This window comes from Bombus bifarius, unplaced genomic scaffold (genome assembly GCF_011952205.1).
Source record: "Bombus bifarius isolate JDL3187 unplaced genomic scaffold, Bbif_JDL3187 scf7180000009145, whole genome shotgun sequence".
Classification (NCBI taxonomy): domain Eukaryota; kingdom Metazoa; phylum Arthropoda; class Insecta; order Hymenoptera; family Apidae; genus Bombus; species Bombus bifarius.
Window position 1 is genome coordinate 1,990,632 of NW_022884930.1, and position 15,555 is coordinate 2,006,186.

General features: G+C 32.3%; 4 protein-coding genes across 8 annotated transcripts; 1 reads left to right on the forward strand and 3 right to left on the reverse strand.

Moving 5' to 3' along the window:
• Positions 1–125: 125 nt before the first annotated feature.
• On the reverse strand, positions 126–4,828 carry LOC117213990 (ubiquitin-protein ligase E3C). Of its 3 annotated transcripts, none has more exons than XM_033459759.1 (5): positions 4,339–4,828; positions 3,789–4,244; positions 3,170–3,705; positions 1,047–3,088; positions 126–944 (listed from the first exon to the last, which is right to left on the reverse strand). In XM_033459759.1, the coding sequence occupies exons 2-5, from the start codon at positions 4,229–4,231 to the stop codon at positions 777–779; spliced, it is 3,189 nt and encodes a 1,062-aa protein (XP_033315650.1). In that variant the 5' UTR covers positions 4,232–4,244; positions 4,339–4,828; the 3' UTR covers positions 126–776. The 3 variants fall into 3 exon arrangements, with proteins under 3 accessions (XP_033315650.1, XP_033315649.1, XP_033315651.1); XM_033459758.1 differs by having other exon boundaries at positions 3,789–4,247; XM_033459760.1 differs by having other exon boundaries at positions 836–944; positions 1,007–3,088; positions 3,789–4,247.
• A 13-nt stretch (positions 4,829–4,841) lies between these two features.
• Positions 4,842–11,367, forward strand: LOC117213988. Of its 3 annotated transcripts, none has more exons than XM_033459757.1 (5): positions 4,843–5,230; positions 5,766–5,949; positions 6,027–6,220; positions 8,118–10,265; positions 10,374–11,367. In XM_033459757.1, exons 1-5 carry the CDS (start codon positions 5,050–5,052, stop codon positions 11,102–11,104), a joined length of 3,438 nt encoding a protein of 1,145 aa, XP_033315648.1. In that variant the 5' UTR covers positions 4,843–5,049; the 3' UTR covers positions 11,105–11,367. The 3 variants fall into 3 exon arrangements, with proteins under 3 accessions (XP_033315646.1, XP_033315648.1, XP_033315647.1); XM_033459756.1 differs by having other exon boundaries at positions 5,050–5,230; positions 8,118–8,327; positions 8,412–11,104; XM_033459755.1 differs by having other exon boundaries at positions 4,842–5,230; positions 8,118–11,367.
• LOC117214000 (carbohydrate sulfotransferase 9-like) lies at positions 6,114–8,123 on the reverse strand. The gene is made up of 5 exons (XM_033459786.1): positions 7,932–8,123; positions 7,625–7,864; positions 7,228–7,547; positions 6,971–7,157; positions 6,114–6,894 (listed from the first exon to the last, which is right to left on the reverse strand). The coding sequence occupies exons 2-5, from the start codon at positions 7,658–7,660 to the stop codon at positions 6,382–6,384; spliced, it is 1,056 nt and encodes a 351-aa protein (XP_033315677.1). The 5' UTR covers positions 7,661–7,864; positions 7,932–8,123; the 3' UTR covers positions 6,114–6,381.
• Positions 11,368–11,630: 263 nt separating the features above from the next.
• LOC117213992 (solute carrier family 2, facilitated glucose transporter member 10-like) lies at positions 11,631–15,082 on the reverse strand. Its single transcript, XM_033459764.1, has 6 exons — positions 14,901–15,082; positions 14,303–14,708; positions 13,669–14,220; positions 13,239–13,585; positions 12,938–13,166; positions 11,631–12,839 (listed from the first exon to the last, which is right to left on the reverse strand). Exons 2-6 carry the CDS (start codon positions 14,643–14,645, stop codon positions 12,592–12,594), a joined length of 1,719 nt encoding a protein of 572 aa, XP_033315655.1. The 5' UTR covers positions 14,646–14,708; positions 14,901–15,082; the 3' UTR covers positions 11,631–12,591.
• Positions 15,083–15,555: the final 473 nt, after the last annotated feature.

Consider the following 15,555-nt stretch of genomic DNA (forward strand, 5'->3'; position numbering starts at 1 on the left):
ACAGCCTATTCTCTATTTGTGTACAACCTTTATTAAAACATAGAACACTATTTGTAAAATTCAAATTACATATTTGTAATAAATGTAGATATAACGCTTCAGGACTTTTCATTATTTACACTAAATTAACGAATTCATAAATACATATATTCTATTCTCTCATGTATATTTAATATTGATATATAGTTGCCGGTAATTATGATGGAATACAAAAAATATACACAATTTACAGTTATAGGCCAAGGGCAGAAAAGTTATAACAAATGAAATATGTGTTGTGTGTGTGTGTGTATATATATATATATATATCTATGCATATATGTGTGCGTATATATGGATGTATACATATATGCACATAAGTTGGTATATATCCTGTAGGGTAATGTAACGTATTTTTACAAACAATACATATTTGTTCACTGTACTCGTAGTTGTCTCCTTAATAGACGTTACCGCTAATTAATTGGCCCCTCCTTACAATGTTATATGTTTATTGCCTGATCCGACGAAGATTTCTCAAATTATTCTGCCCTCTGGCGGGCGAAAAATGGCTCAAATGAAATCTGTTTTGTCCTTACTCGCTGTTATAAATAAACACATTATATTTAAAGTACTTAATTAACATCAAATCACCTATCCATTAATGAATTATGACAACTTTTGCATAGTTTGTTTTCAAGTACGTGCTTAATGTTAATTACGTTTACAATTTATATACAATCAGGTATCATCGATTTAACTAAAAGAATTTGCTTAAAATTAGGAAAAAATTGAGCTTAACTCAATTCGAAACCTGCACCAGCTTGTATCGCATATAAAAGTTTTTCGCGTAGAGTTTTCTCATCTGGAAATTCTGGTAGCTTTAACAGATTCATACAGGTACTGGAAGTCGGCAAGCGATCAACACTGCCGGCATGTTGAATACAAAAAGGCGGATCAAGTTCCTAGAAAAAAATCAACATATATTTATATGTATATCCATCTATTTATATACATATACACGTACCTATCGATTAGTCATCAAAAAAGAAATAACCGCTTTGTACCTTAAATCCAAGTAAAGGCGGTCGACTGCAGCTCGTAACGAATTTGAGTAACTGTCCTTTTTGCTGGTCGTTAAATTCATTAACAACTTTCCAAAATGCAATGATTGTCGGATGATCAGGGGCATATCCTCCTGTGTAGTTAGTATGCAATTTTAAGTCGTTCACATCGACCGGGATTTGTGCACCCGATATCAAAACCTGCAGCTCCTTATTATTAAACATTTGAAGCCAATCCAAGGGAATCACACTACCTATACCTTGTTTGAATGCATAACATTGCGCTCTAATCTGCTTATTTAACTTATAATCGGCCATCAAATGAATATATTCGATACGATTATGATTTGTAACAGGAATATTAGCACCGCCTGGTTTTAATTCATCGATTCGTCTTTCACCGAGTTCATCCGATAATACAGTGAAATCCAAACCAAGATCCGCAACATCGCCTTTGTAACTTTTTAGGTACAAAAGGTTCCTATACATAATCGGATCTAAGGAAGCTAAATGATGAACATCAACGTCTGACTGACGTCCAACGATCTTTGATAGAAAAAATTCTGCGAACGGAAGTTCGACTAATAAATTCTCGTATAAAGCTTTTCCAAGAATTCTACCGATAAAATAATAATGCTTCGGGAAATCGTCAACCAATAATTGTACTGTAGGATTTGGATACAGCATGTTATCCTTGGTAAGCCTGAAAAAGCCTCTGTTAGGGTCGAAGCTTGTTTTTAACAATTCCGATAAAAATTCTCTAAACAGACCACCACCGTCTACACCAGCTTCTTCTAAACCAGCTGTATTAAAAAGCTGTACACGCATTTTTAATCGCAATTCTGGCTCATTTTCCGGTGACAATTTCTCAAACGCATCCTCGTAGAGGTAGTTTCTTCTTACCGATATTTGTATCGACGGTCCTTGCATGAAGTGCGTCAGTTCACCTTGTTGTTCCGTTTTATCTCGATAAATCAACGATTGAAATGCCACTACTCGATTATTAAACGGCACAACAAATGGTATTTCGCGAAGGAGTGTCAACGTTCGAACTTCTTTTGCGGAAAGAGGTGGCCCTTCTTCTAAGTCTTCTCGGGTGAACGCTCGTAATCCTTGAAAGGGAATATACCCTCTCAATCTACGTCTGCGAAATGTGAAATCTTGAGGTTTATCAATTGGTATTACAATATTCGAAGCTATCCAGTGCCCTTCTGGACAAAATTGCCGTCTTAAGTCTCGCATATGCAGCTGGCGTAATAAGCCGACTGTTACTTTGAACAAATGCGTCCACATTTGCGTGTCCTGTTGGTTTTGTAGAGAACATGAAGGACCAAGAACAGCTCTCTTATAATCGTCTCGTACGGTCGGCCGACTATCGGGAAATGCAAGCTCTACTAAACCTAAGCAAACGCCTTTTAAATGACTTGACAGCAATACCAGTTCTGAAGTAGTAAACGGCATCGTTTGTTGTCCGTTAATGTCTAAAGATTGATCTTGAATGAAAAATTCCGTGTCGTGTAACGTTGCTATAAGTAAACTAAATAGTGAACAAAATACGGCTAACAGTGGAACTATTTTTTTCGTATCTTCCGTAGAAAGACCAATTCCCCGTGATATGATTTGTAAGAGAGGGGTTGCTCCACCAAATAGGGACATTTGACAAGCCGATAATAGAGCAGACCATAAATTCTTTAAAAATGCTGGCTTAAAAGCGAGCATATATAATAGTTTATACTTATGAATGGCTAATTTGTCAGTAATTAGCAAATGGTGACAGAGTTGGCACAATGGTTGCAATACAGCTGGATCTTTGCTTCGATCTACCGCTAAGAGTATTCCTTGAACACGTTGCTCTTCATTTAGCATTTCTATACATTCATGTAAAATATCGGCTTGATCCTGATCAATCATATTTGCAGTAGATTCAGAGTCCGAATCACTTCCTTGTTCTATATTTTCTTCGACAGTTAATGGTATTATAGTTGAACTCATAGATGCAAGAACTTGTAAATAATTAATAACAACATCTTTAGATTTGCATGTGGCTGTAATAAAGAGGAAATTTCATTAATTAATGTTCTTTTCTATTTTCATTAATTGTACTGTCGATTATTTTGTATACTTACAAATTCGATTTGATTCCAGAGATAAAATGGAATAAAGTAAACTTATTGTTGGTTCTAGTTCAATTCTATCGATACATTTTATTAGTTGATTATATGGAAACCCTACAAATTCGGATAAGGATGGAATGATAAACATTCTTATTGGATCAGATATTTTAGAAGATAATATACTTTTACAAAGTTCTTGTAAAACAAGCATAGAAAAATTGTCTTCATGTTCTAAAAAAGAAATTAAATCTAATGGTCGTTTAATCATGTCCAGTAAACATTTTGAAATTGGTGTTGGTGCAACAGAGGTTGGTTCTAACATAGATGGGACTTTATTATCTATTAATTTTCTTAATTGGTCAAAATATTTATGTTTTATCAAATAAATAAAGATATTTCCTAGATATTTATAACTATTTTCATGTAGGACTTTTTCTGCATCTTCTCGACTTGTAAATGTTTCTAATGCTCTTAATGGTATAGCCAATGAATAAGCTCCATTCATTAAAGCTTCTGAGTTATGTTGCATACACATGCGAAGAATCCATCTGTATATATGACATACATTTTATTCACATTTTTAAACAACAGGCGACACTTACTATGTCGTATTTTTTGCTGTACAACCTACCTTAATCTCCATAGCCATTCTGAACAATTCACGCATTTCTGTTTGATTTCTTGTTGGTGTTTCAAAAAATGTTGAAGTATCCAAACTAGTCTGTTAGCATCCAAGGTGTGATTATAAAAGAACAATAACTTTTGGAAATATATTGTTAACTCATCTAAATTTAAATTTCTACGACTACTTATTTGTTGTTCTTCATCAAATTCTTTTCGTTTAATTATTTTCATATGCTTCCTTACTATGAAACCACGTATAAGTGCCTGAATCTTCAGTGCTGCATTATGTCTTTTACGCTGTTGTTCTCGTTTTAAACGTTCTAACTGTGCATGCTGCAGCAGAACTGACTTCTCATCTCTTCTACTTGCACCTGCTAAATTTTGCTGTGGTTTACGTCTGTAATCTCCTTCAAAACTGTACATGATGTTTCGATTTCTTTTTAATAGCATAACATTCCTATTCCTTCTTTTGAAAAAAAATAATAACAACACCAATTAACAGCTTTTTCTATGATTCAATATATTTGAGAATGAGCAATAATTTTTTCAGTACTTACAATTTACTGGCAAAGTTGATGACAGTTTTACTCAATGATTCACTTTCTGATATATTCCAAACATAAATATTTTGCAGAAAAGTATCATTTCTTAATAATTGAAAAATATTGTCATTTATCTTTGTATTCTCGACAATAGTTAATGTGATTTCAAAATTAACGGCATCGCCGGTTTTGTTCAAAATTCTAATTTATATAGAGTTAAAAATTTTTTTGCTCTATAAGGTTAAGATGTACAATAATTACTACTTTTCTCGATTTATATTGCGGTACAATTTACGTTGAAAATTAAACTATGGGCATATTCTCAGAAGAACATTTATTTTGTGAAAATGTCAGCAAAAAGCAACTAGCACCAGATCGTACGTATACGTCTAGTCATCAAATACTCGCCATATTTTATTTCACCGACATGTTGAAAATCGTAGATATTATATACGCCTGCGCGTGTGTATATGCAGGTTTTGCGTGCAATGTGTTGTAAAATTTATGCCTGTATATGTCCATGATTTTCCTTCGATGAATCAAGCTAACTCTGCATATTCAATTCTGTTTTTCGAAGGAATAACTTGATAACATACTTGAAAAGATACTTAATAACTTAAAATATACCGTACTTAATGACATAAAGAATTTTAAGTAAAGAAAAAGTGGAAAGTATGTGGCTGATTTCGGAACGCGTTTCATTTGTTGTGTAAAATTAAATCAAGAATGGCCGGGAAGATGGCGGCGGCAGAGTTAAAACATGATAATGTTTCGTGCTATGAAACTGTGAAAAAAAATGTATCGATAATAACATTACACAGGGAAATAGAATGTTATCAATTTAGATTGTTAGACTTATTTTACTACTTAACTTCTGTCAGTTTTTTTTTCATCGATATAGCAACAGGTGAACAAAGAATGAATGTTTACTCCGTATTCCTTGTAATGAAATGCTTTTCTTTGTATGAAAAATAGTACAATTTATTAAAGAACATATTTCAATAGATATAAAGGATAATTATTGAATCAATGTATGTTTAATACGGTCTCTATATTTAAACCTGAATATTACAATTGCAATTAATTTAGTACATATTCATTGTATTTGTATATACTTTTTAATGACATAATTATAACAATGTAAGATAAAAATTACATCTTAAAATTATCTATAAGTTCTGTATATTTCTTTTATACTTGGGGTATAGTATATAATGAGTATAAGCTTGAACTGAATGATCTTTCCTAAAATCATTTATATTACATGATAACTAAAATTTTTTTAATTTTTACTTAAGTGAAAAATATATACATTTGAAACATAAAAACGAAGTTGTGTTTTTTGAAACAATAAAATAAAAGTGATAGAAGATATGTTTAATATTTTAATATACACATAAAAAGTATACAATAGTTACCATGAAACAAAATTTTTGTTATAGATAGTATTGTATTTTTGGAATACTTTTTACAAGGGGAGTTTGTTTGGGGATGCTTTGCTTTGAGCTTTACAATTTTACCTGCAGGTGTTATTCAAATATTTAGTCTGAGATGGTATCACAGCGATGGTTCCATTAAGAACATACATTGGTTATTACATTTTTTATTCTTGGGAGTATTACACAGGTATTGTGTTAAGTTTGTTTTTACCAGCCAGCAGTTAGTTGTGTTTTTTCTGATAGGGTGAATTATTTTATTTTTAGGTATTTAATTTTACTTTACTCCACAATATATTCATTAAGGAACAAACGATTTGTGAAGGATAAAAATTGGGTATATAGACAGGAAAGTGATATATGTATGTTGCATTTATTTGAATCATTTATGGGGGCTGCTCCACAATTAATATTGCAACTGTATATCATGGCAGTATTACGTTATACACCATTATGGACAAGTAAGAACAAATAAAACAGTTATCTTAATCCAAAAAATTTAAAAACTGTTAATTCTATGGCAGAGATTATTATTGCTTAAATTGTATTAAAAAGAATTAAATATAACTTTTAGATTTATTATGCTTTTGTTTCTACTGTTACTCTTAAATATCTTGAGATATTATATGGGTAAATAGGAAAAAAGTTTAAAATCATGTTCATAAACTTTGTTAATTTCATCGAGCAATGATCTAGGAACATTTTGCATGTATTGTTTAACTAAAGTAGTAGTTGTAACTCCGCGTGGATTTATATTTTTCAAGTCATTTTTTTCATACAGGTATTCATTTAAACCTAATTCTTGTATTAAGAACTTTTGATCTCTATCAAAAGTATCAAATTTTAAAATGTAATTATACTGAATTAAACAAGGTTCACAAGTATCGATAAATGGTGCCCAATGTTCATCAAAATATTTTTCTTCCACTATAAATCGAAGAAATTCAGTAAACGTGGGTTCTAATTTTGTTTCATTTGGTTTCCTATAGCGATGGTATTTGTGTGCTATATGACGTCCAAATCTTTTATAATAATAATCTCTTCCTTCTATATGTTCTAATTTATCCCTATATGCAGATACTAAACGTTCAAATGGATGACGCACTATTAGAAATTTCGTTGTTGTATTTAACTTCTGCAACAAGAATGTTTGGCATTCAAATATTTGTATATTATATTTTGTTACTTTGTAGTCTTTATATATTACATACTTGATACACTTTTTTAACATCTCGATCACGTGGAAATGCTTTTCTAACAATAGTATTAATCTGCAAAATATTTTTGCGAATCAATTCCATAGCTGATTCTGTTAATACACCTCCAAGTGTAGCAAAGTGCTTCATCCAAGTAGAACTTGCTGCTTTATATATAGGACACCATGATAATCCATGTGTTCTGTAGAATATAAATTCAATAAATTTACACTTTACAATGCAATAGACGCAGTAAATTATGTGATACTCACGTATCAATAATCATATTCGATAATACATTGTCTAAGTTTGAGCTTGTTCTACCAATGATTTTACAATATTGTTCTAATTCATTTTTTCTAGATTTTAATTCCATTCTTATATTCCTCATCTCTTCTATTGAAAACAGGGCTATAGTAGATTTATTGCTTATTAGATTTCTATGCTTATAATTTTCATTGCTGATATAATTTGCAATTTTTACATGTTTGCTTGCATGTAAATATGAATTACATAGCAAACTTAATAATAATATAAACAACATAAATATTATAACAAATATCATAACTAACTTTAATAGTATAAGTTGTCTCTGTAGAAAAATAGTTCATATATAATATAAACGGCTTATTATTTTAATATTTATATTAAATGGATAATAGTACTCACTTGTAGTCCTGAGAACATGTTAGTAAAAACATACATATATTTCACTTTCAAATAATATAAATGCGCTATTATTGTTTAAAATAATAATACTTTTGAGACACAGAGGTATTAGAATTTAAAGAACTTGAAGAGAAACTAATATTGTATGGCTGCATATCTTCACATCCTTTGACCCGCCCCCATAGATAACAAAGGCAGTGGCATAGATATAATTGTCAGTATTCTATCTTCCTGTAGACTCTAAGATGTTTCATTATTAGAAACCAATTACACAGTTACTATCTAAGCATTCTATTTGGAAACTTACAGCACTGAAACTTTAAAAATAATGTTCTCTTCTCCCAGTAGGGTGGGTGTTTGTAGTGCTAAAAATAATATAACCGCCACTGTCACTGTCACTGACTAAAAGTTTTGAGCAAATACAAATGGCAATTATCTTAAAAATAAAAAAATTAACAATGTTTAATACATTTTAAAATAAATAATTAAATAGGTTTATCCGCTGTAGTCTCCTTTTGTTCATTGAGCTGGGCTATAAGTACATATACAAAAGCAATGCACAAAATAAATCCTGATCATAATGAAGCAACATGGATAGTACTGACTCTTCAAGGTCTTTGGCGAGCTGGAATGCTGATATCCCGAATAGCTGTTTTGGTTTTAACAGTAATTTGTTTAAAAGAATGGTCTTTATTGTTTCTTGGTAAGTATGAGAGCGAACTAGCAAGATTGCTCAAAATAAACTCATGTCTTTCACGTAGTTCGTGTTCCACTCTGAATGTTACAGGATTCCACTGGCTTTTTATGACCATTTGGGTACTTCTCCAAAACACAGACTTTTGCCCAACTGTATGGGAAGAGCGTATTTATAATTGTATTATAGGATTTATTTATTGCTTCGATTTTTTTAATTTACGCGTAGGCAAATCTCGGTATAGAGTATTCGTGTTTTACTCTGTCATTGTAATAGAAAACATAGTCTTTTTAATCGTGTTTGTATTATGTTTTAAAGATGCGATAAAAGCTGAAGAAATAGCGATAATGACAGGTTTAATAATTGGAGGAATGATTATCGGCTTGACGAGCATGTTGTTCTACTATGGAAAATTTCACCCATCAAAAATCGGAGGTATATCTAAAGCTACCGATGAAAGCTCTAAGACCGTAACCAACAAAGCTGTCACCCCTAGATCTTTCAAACAGTATTATCCCAATTCATTCGCGTCGTCCTCCTGTTCTATTGATCATTCTCCAAGGGCTACTTCCGAGGAAATCACCACGGATAAACAGTACTTATTAACTAATATCGTACAAAGTTCGGAATGCACGGAAAATGGTATTATCAACCAAATCTGTCAAATTGAAAACGAACCAGCAACAACTGCTATTTGCCTTATTTCGGAGTGCGAGTCGGCGCACAACATTTCGAAAGACGAAAATATGTCGTCGAGCGGCTTGCAAAAAAACACATTTTCCGTAACTGGTGACAATACCTGCGAATACCTTGAAATTCAAAACGATTGTAACGATTCCAATGAGAAAGATATTCATCGCCAGAAACGCAGAGGTATTTGTTTGCCAACGACTCATGGATTAGATATCGACAAAGATGTTTCAACGAAAGATCCAAATTCTTGTCTTCCATTGCAAAAGAGACGAGGTATCTGTTTCTCAAATCAGCTTATCCTTGAAATGGAGAACGATGTTCAGGAAAAGGTTGTGACCAATAGAAATTTGGTACCGGACGTAAGTACGAAACGCGACAAATTAGAAGATTGTTCTCGTGGTAATATTTGCGAGGATATTAACAGTATTACATTGTTAAGAGAGAGATTGGAAACTCCAACGATTTTTAACGATACTTGCGAGAAAATTGCAACGGAGGAAACAGAAAAATTGACGAAGGAGTTGCAGCAGAGGGATGAAACGATGAGTTGTGTTACCTCGATTCACGACTATGAGAATGTTTGTCCTCTTGGTGTGGCTAGACCACCGTGGTGCATTCGTAGTTGGAAAGGATATACGGATATAGAAACTTACATCCATGACGATAGCGTTGTCAGAGACAGAAGAAGAGATACTTTAACAAGTACAACTACCGGCACTACTTACAGTTCTGAGTTTTCCGACACGACTTGCGCGAGTTCGGTATTAAGAGGAATTCTGAAACAAGACGATTATCTCGACACGCTTACATATGATTTGATAGATTCTCGAGAGTTAAAAACGACATACAATGAAGATATTTCTACGAAAAGAATTTCCGACATTGACGAACAAAACCCCACTCTGTATATCGCGAAGCCGGTGGTAATAGATGATAAAGGTGGAATGTTCGCATTGGATACCATTTTGGAGGAACATGATGAAATTACCACGAAAGAAAAATTTGAATATACCCAACCCGGTCCCGGTGATTCGGTTAGTACGTTAGTTAGTACGATAGATCAAATCAGGAAATATACTGCGGAAAATTCTCCTAGGCATGTCTATCATACCACGGGTAGTCAATGGGAAGACTTTGATCCGAAAAATTTGATAAAGAAGGCGCAGCTGACGAAAGCGTTGTTTAAAAATGACTCCGCAACGTGTAACAGAAATTACATTAATTGCTTGGACGAATCAGAATCGATTGTTCGAGGTAAATGCGAAATAGATACTATCAAAGATTTAGTTAAATACTGTACGATAGAATCGATTAAGAAGACGCCTTTGATAGATGCTATACTTTCCGATTCACCTATTTTAGGAAATAAAGCGAAGCTGCAAAAACAAGCTTCTATCGCACGTCAAAAGGATGAATCCGATTCAAAGGAGAACGATTTATACGTTGAAATGAGTCCATTGGTACCTGTTGAAAATGTTAAGGTTGTACATAATAATTTATCCGAGACAGTGTCCTCTAATATCATGAATATGAATTCTACGGATGTTACGCGGGCAGCCACTATGCCAAATATTTGCATGCAATCGGCAAAGTCGGCAAATTCTAATAATAATGAAGAAAAATTAGAACCGTCTGACGATAAACGTAAGAAACCGATTAATTATCCGAAACGAAAATTTTCTCTGTTAAAAGAAAAATTTGAATCCAAGTCGCAATTAGTTTACGTTGTTACACCGAATAATGCTATTAAAATTGGACAATCCGCTGCCTCTTCGGAATTAGATGTATCGAAAAAAAATGTCTCGGTAATTTTAAAAAAGTCATCCGATTGTACAAGGTACGACAAAGAAAATTTAGCTCCTATCGCATCGTTTAAAGTAAGTCACGAAAAGAATACTTCGAACGATAGGTGTCATTCAAATCAAGATAATATCGATCTTATTTACGAAAACGATAAGTCTTTGTGCGGTAGCGATTTAAATTTGAAAGAAAGAAGACATATATTTTTGGAGCAAGTTTTATCGCCGCCGAAATTATTAACATGGAATAAAAGAAAGTCTTTCAGTGGATCTACTGTGAAAAAACCTGCATAAGATTAGTTACATAGAATAAATAACATTTTTAATAGTTCTAAAATAAGATTGCGATAGTGATTTAATACGATTAATGTACTTAATTGTTGTTCGTTAGGATAAACGTTTTTACAAGAGTGATACTTAATTTTATTTCATAGAATATGTCATTTTCCCGTACTCGCGCGATTAATTTTAATCGATCGAAGTAAAGGAGGAAATAAGAATAATGTATATACATATAATTCAGAAATCGAATTTAATTTACGCAATACATGAAAATGTTTTTAAGGTTTACAAGTCGACTGAATGATGTAAAGTAATGCACATTAATATTTTCATAAAATTGAAATAAGTTACTCTTCGGAGTAACATCATTTTTACATGTAAGGAAAAAACAGTTATATTTTCTATACATTTTATTAAGTACATAAACCAACTGTATCATTGCCAAGTACAATATTACATTTTACAATATTGTAAATCTGCAATAATTATACATATGAAAATTATTTTTATATACAGCAATGTTATGTATAATAAAAGATTTTTTACATAGTGATATTTATTTTAAATGGCACCGAAGAACATTACACGTTATTGTAATAAGTAGAGAAATCGCAATGAACATCCAAATGAACATCATAAAATTAATATTTGAAGAATTCTATACGCGTAGCGATACGTATAATAAAAAAGATGACTATTCTTAATATGAGGTGGTATATATTATATAACATATACATTTCCTTATTGAAATTTCTAAGGTACGCATTTCTAAACATAATTTGATCTGTTATTACACTATAAAATATCTAATTCTCAACATATCTAGTCTAATACTTGATTACTAATCACACCTTCTCAATTAAACTTTTCATAGAAGTGAGTATTATAAAAAGTGTCATTGAATAACATTAAAAATTATAATAAAATACATAAGACATGTATAAATAATGAAAAAAATTATTACTTAGGTACTTTTACTTAATAAATTGAGAAAAGATGAACGGTTGAAATTCAAAAACTAGTCAGTCTTTCGCATCGAAAATGTTTTACATATTTCGATATTCTTTATTACGTTTGTGTGATATGTTCTGTAATAATCCGTAGTTAAGAAAATTTTATTGAAATACGTGTGTGTTACTTTTATGCAATATTTGTTGAACACAATACTTTATAGAAGAGTTACGACTTTGCAAAACGAGATGGAGTTAATAGTATTTGGAATACTTTCGTAGACACATAGGGATTACATGTAATTATTGGATTATCCTGAAACTTGCTGTAGTTTTTAAACTGTTCACTTTGAATGACCGTAATGTTACTGAAATCTCTTTGAAATGACTTTGAAAAGACTTTGAAACGATCAATTATAAAACAGGAATAGCAATTATAAAACAAGTTTAGTGACTCTCTGTGACCTACAAATGATCTTGAACCTGATAATTAAAGACTACGGGAAACTTTTAAGATAATCCAATACTTTGATAGTCGGAATTTTATTTTCAAATTAGGGTACTTTGCCCGTTACTCGCGTTTTCGTCATATTTTCTAATCCATTGAATATGACAAATGAGCGGTAAACTACGTAAATTATTACATATACGTGTTCCAAGAGAAATTTTCCGTAATTCTTGTGCAACCTGATGTAGAGACTTACCTTTTGTTTCGGGAATGAATAAAAAAACATAAAATATTGTAACGAGGCACATGAAACTATAAAACAAATAGGATCCGGCTAATGTCAATGATCCTGAAAGAAGAACAATTATGTGCATAAGTTGGATAAGAAATATTGTTTATTACATATTGTTTAAAATATATGAAAGAGAAAAGTTGGAGGAAACTTACTGATCATAGCACTGACGGATTCCGTGGCAATAATATGTGTTATCCACATTACCATAGAAACGGAACTAATACATTTCCCCCGTATAGCTGCAGGGAAAACTTCTGTAAGATTTAAAAGTGGTACTGGTCCAAGTCCTAAAGCATATGCTGCTTCATATACAAGTAATGTTATTACTGCTAAAATACGTAAACCACCTGTTAGACCTTCAGAAACAGCAATATTCTGTGTCTGCAATAAAATAAAAACAATTCTATTGAATTCTTTTAATGATCGTAAATATACCGGATAAAAGAAATATACTTCGCAAGATGCTTTAATTTGCGTCCAGGTTTCCGGGCTGGGTGGGACTATAGCTAATGGAGTCGGCAATAAAGGGAACGGTGGTGGTGATCCAGTAGGTAAAATCGAATGAATTTTAACTTCTTCGTTATGATGATTCTTGCAATGGTTATTTACAACATCTAAATTGTCGTCGCCCCTGTCTATCGTAGCAAGTAAAGACAATAATGATATTGTTGTCATACAAATAGTTGCCGATGTAATTAGAGCTGTTCGACGTCCACATCTTTCTACTATAACCAGAGATAACATCGTACTAAATACCTTCACGATGCCAAGGGATATTAAAGCTGTGACTTCTGCAATGTCTGTGAAACGAATAAAGCAAGAAATGTTCATGTAAAAATAAACAAAAAAAATAGAAAAAAGAATATATGATTATAATACTTACTAGAGCAAATGCCTAATAATGCAAACAACCTTGGTGCATAATGCAAAACTTGTCGTTTTCCAGTACCTTGTTGCAATATCAGTAAGAAAGCCATGATCGTTAAAGTCTCAAAGATCGTATACCAAGCTTTTTTGGACGGTGTCTTCGAAACGTTTGCCATTCTTTTATAAAGTAAGAATGGGGGAGATCGTTGAAGAAATATAATGGTTACTATACATGCAGCTAAAGCAGGAACAGCTGTTATACCAATGGAAAATCGCCACTGATAGTCTATATTTTTTATAGCAGCAGCAATGACTGAAACTAAGAATCCAGTAGCTGTGCCCAAGTGATATAACATTATATTATATCCGCGTTTATTTGGCTCGGATACTTCTGCCATATATATGCAGTGAGCTATTGCTGAAACAGATCCAGAATATCCGCAAATTATCCGAGCGACAAGTAACAAGATATAATGATTCGCCAAAGCTGATAATGTGGCGCCAAAAGTTAGAAAAACGAGCGTTGATATCATTGTCCAACGTCGACCGAATGAATCGATTAGCAAACCTATAAAGTATTGTGTCGTTAGTACTATCCATTTTATTAATTTTTATATTTCTATATTTTTTAGAAATTTATTTACACTTACCACCCGTTGAACCACCAACAAGAGCTCCAATGAACCAAATACTAATAACAAAATCCTTTTCAAAGCAATTCAAATTGAATTCATGTTTGATCAAAGGAGCTATAGGTTTTGCAATACCCATATCACTTCCAAAAGCAATACCTGCAAAAATTGCTACCATGGAAACAAAAATATTTTTATTTCCTGATGTCAATGGTGTTAAGTTGTCATTTGGTTTAGGAAGTGGTTTCCTTAAATTTTTCGGTGGTAAACATTGATAATCATTTGGGACTTTACTTATAGATGTTTCGGTAGTTTTATTTGCACTGTTTAACAGTATTGTAGTATCTTCTTCGTCTGACATTTTTCTTCAATATATGTAGTATTAAGTACATAAAAATCGCATTAAGGAGATTAGCTCTACATCCTAAAACATGAACTTTATCTTTATCAATTTAAAGAAATAAATTAATTACAATCAATGTTGCTGATATTGCTGGCAATCTTCGAATAAATGTAAATTTGTAAGAAAATCCAAGTTCTAATTTTTCAGGAACATTTACATGTATTCACGCGATCGACAGCATACTAAGTAAAATAATTTTAATATGATACTTACCGTTTGCAGAAAACGAAAGTAGAAAAAAATTTTACTGTTTACTTTCGTTGATTTGACATTTGCACTTTGGATTTGTAGATGCAAGAATTGACAGTTCTCATGACGTTTAGATATGGAGCGCCATCTTACAAGATGTTCGAAACAAAAAGATTCAGCTATGCGCAAAAGCGAGACACAGCCTTACTAAAGAAAGGTAAATACGAACAGATATATAGAATCGAGAGAAAATTTCCATTTGTTTTCGCTCGAGATTATCGAGATATTTATATAGAAAGCGAGAAGAATGATAAAATGAAAGAATTGTTAAGAATCTATGATCGAATAAAGTGGTTCATGAGTGATTTGAGTTCTTCAATTTTCTTGTGGATGTCGCTGTTTGTGTCTTTACGTGTGGCTCCACCCTTGGCGTACATCGCGCGCTGTACGAGCGACGCTGCTAGTTGTCTATTGGACTCGAGTTGTTCAAACATTTTAGAAAGTCAAGATTCACTTTGTCGCGAATCCTCCCTTCAAATATTACCATATATGCTCTTTTATCAATGAATAGCTACATTATTTGTTACATGCTATGAACCACTGATATTTCATATAATTTATGCCAAGGCGGAGATGTGCGCTCCGTAGGTGTGTAATATGGTTCAATTTGAAGACTTCC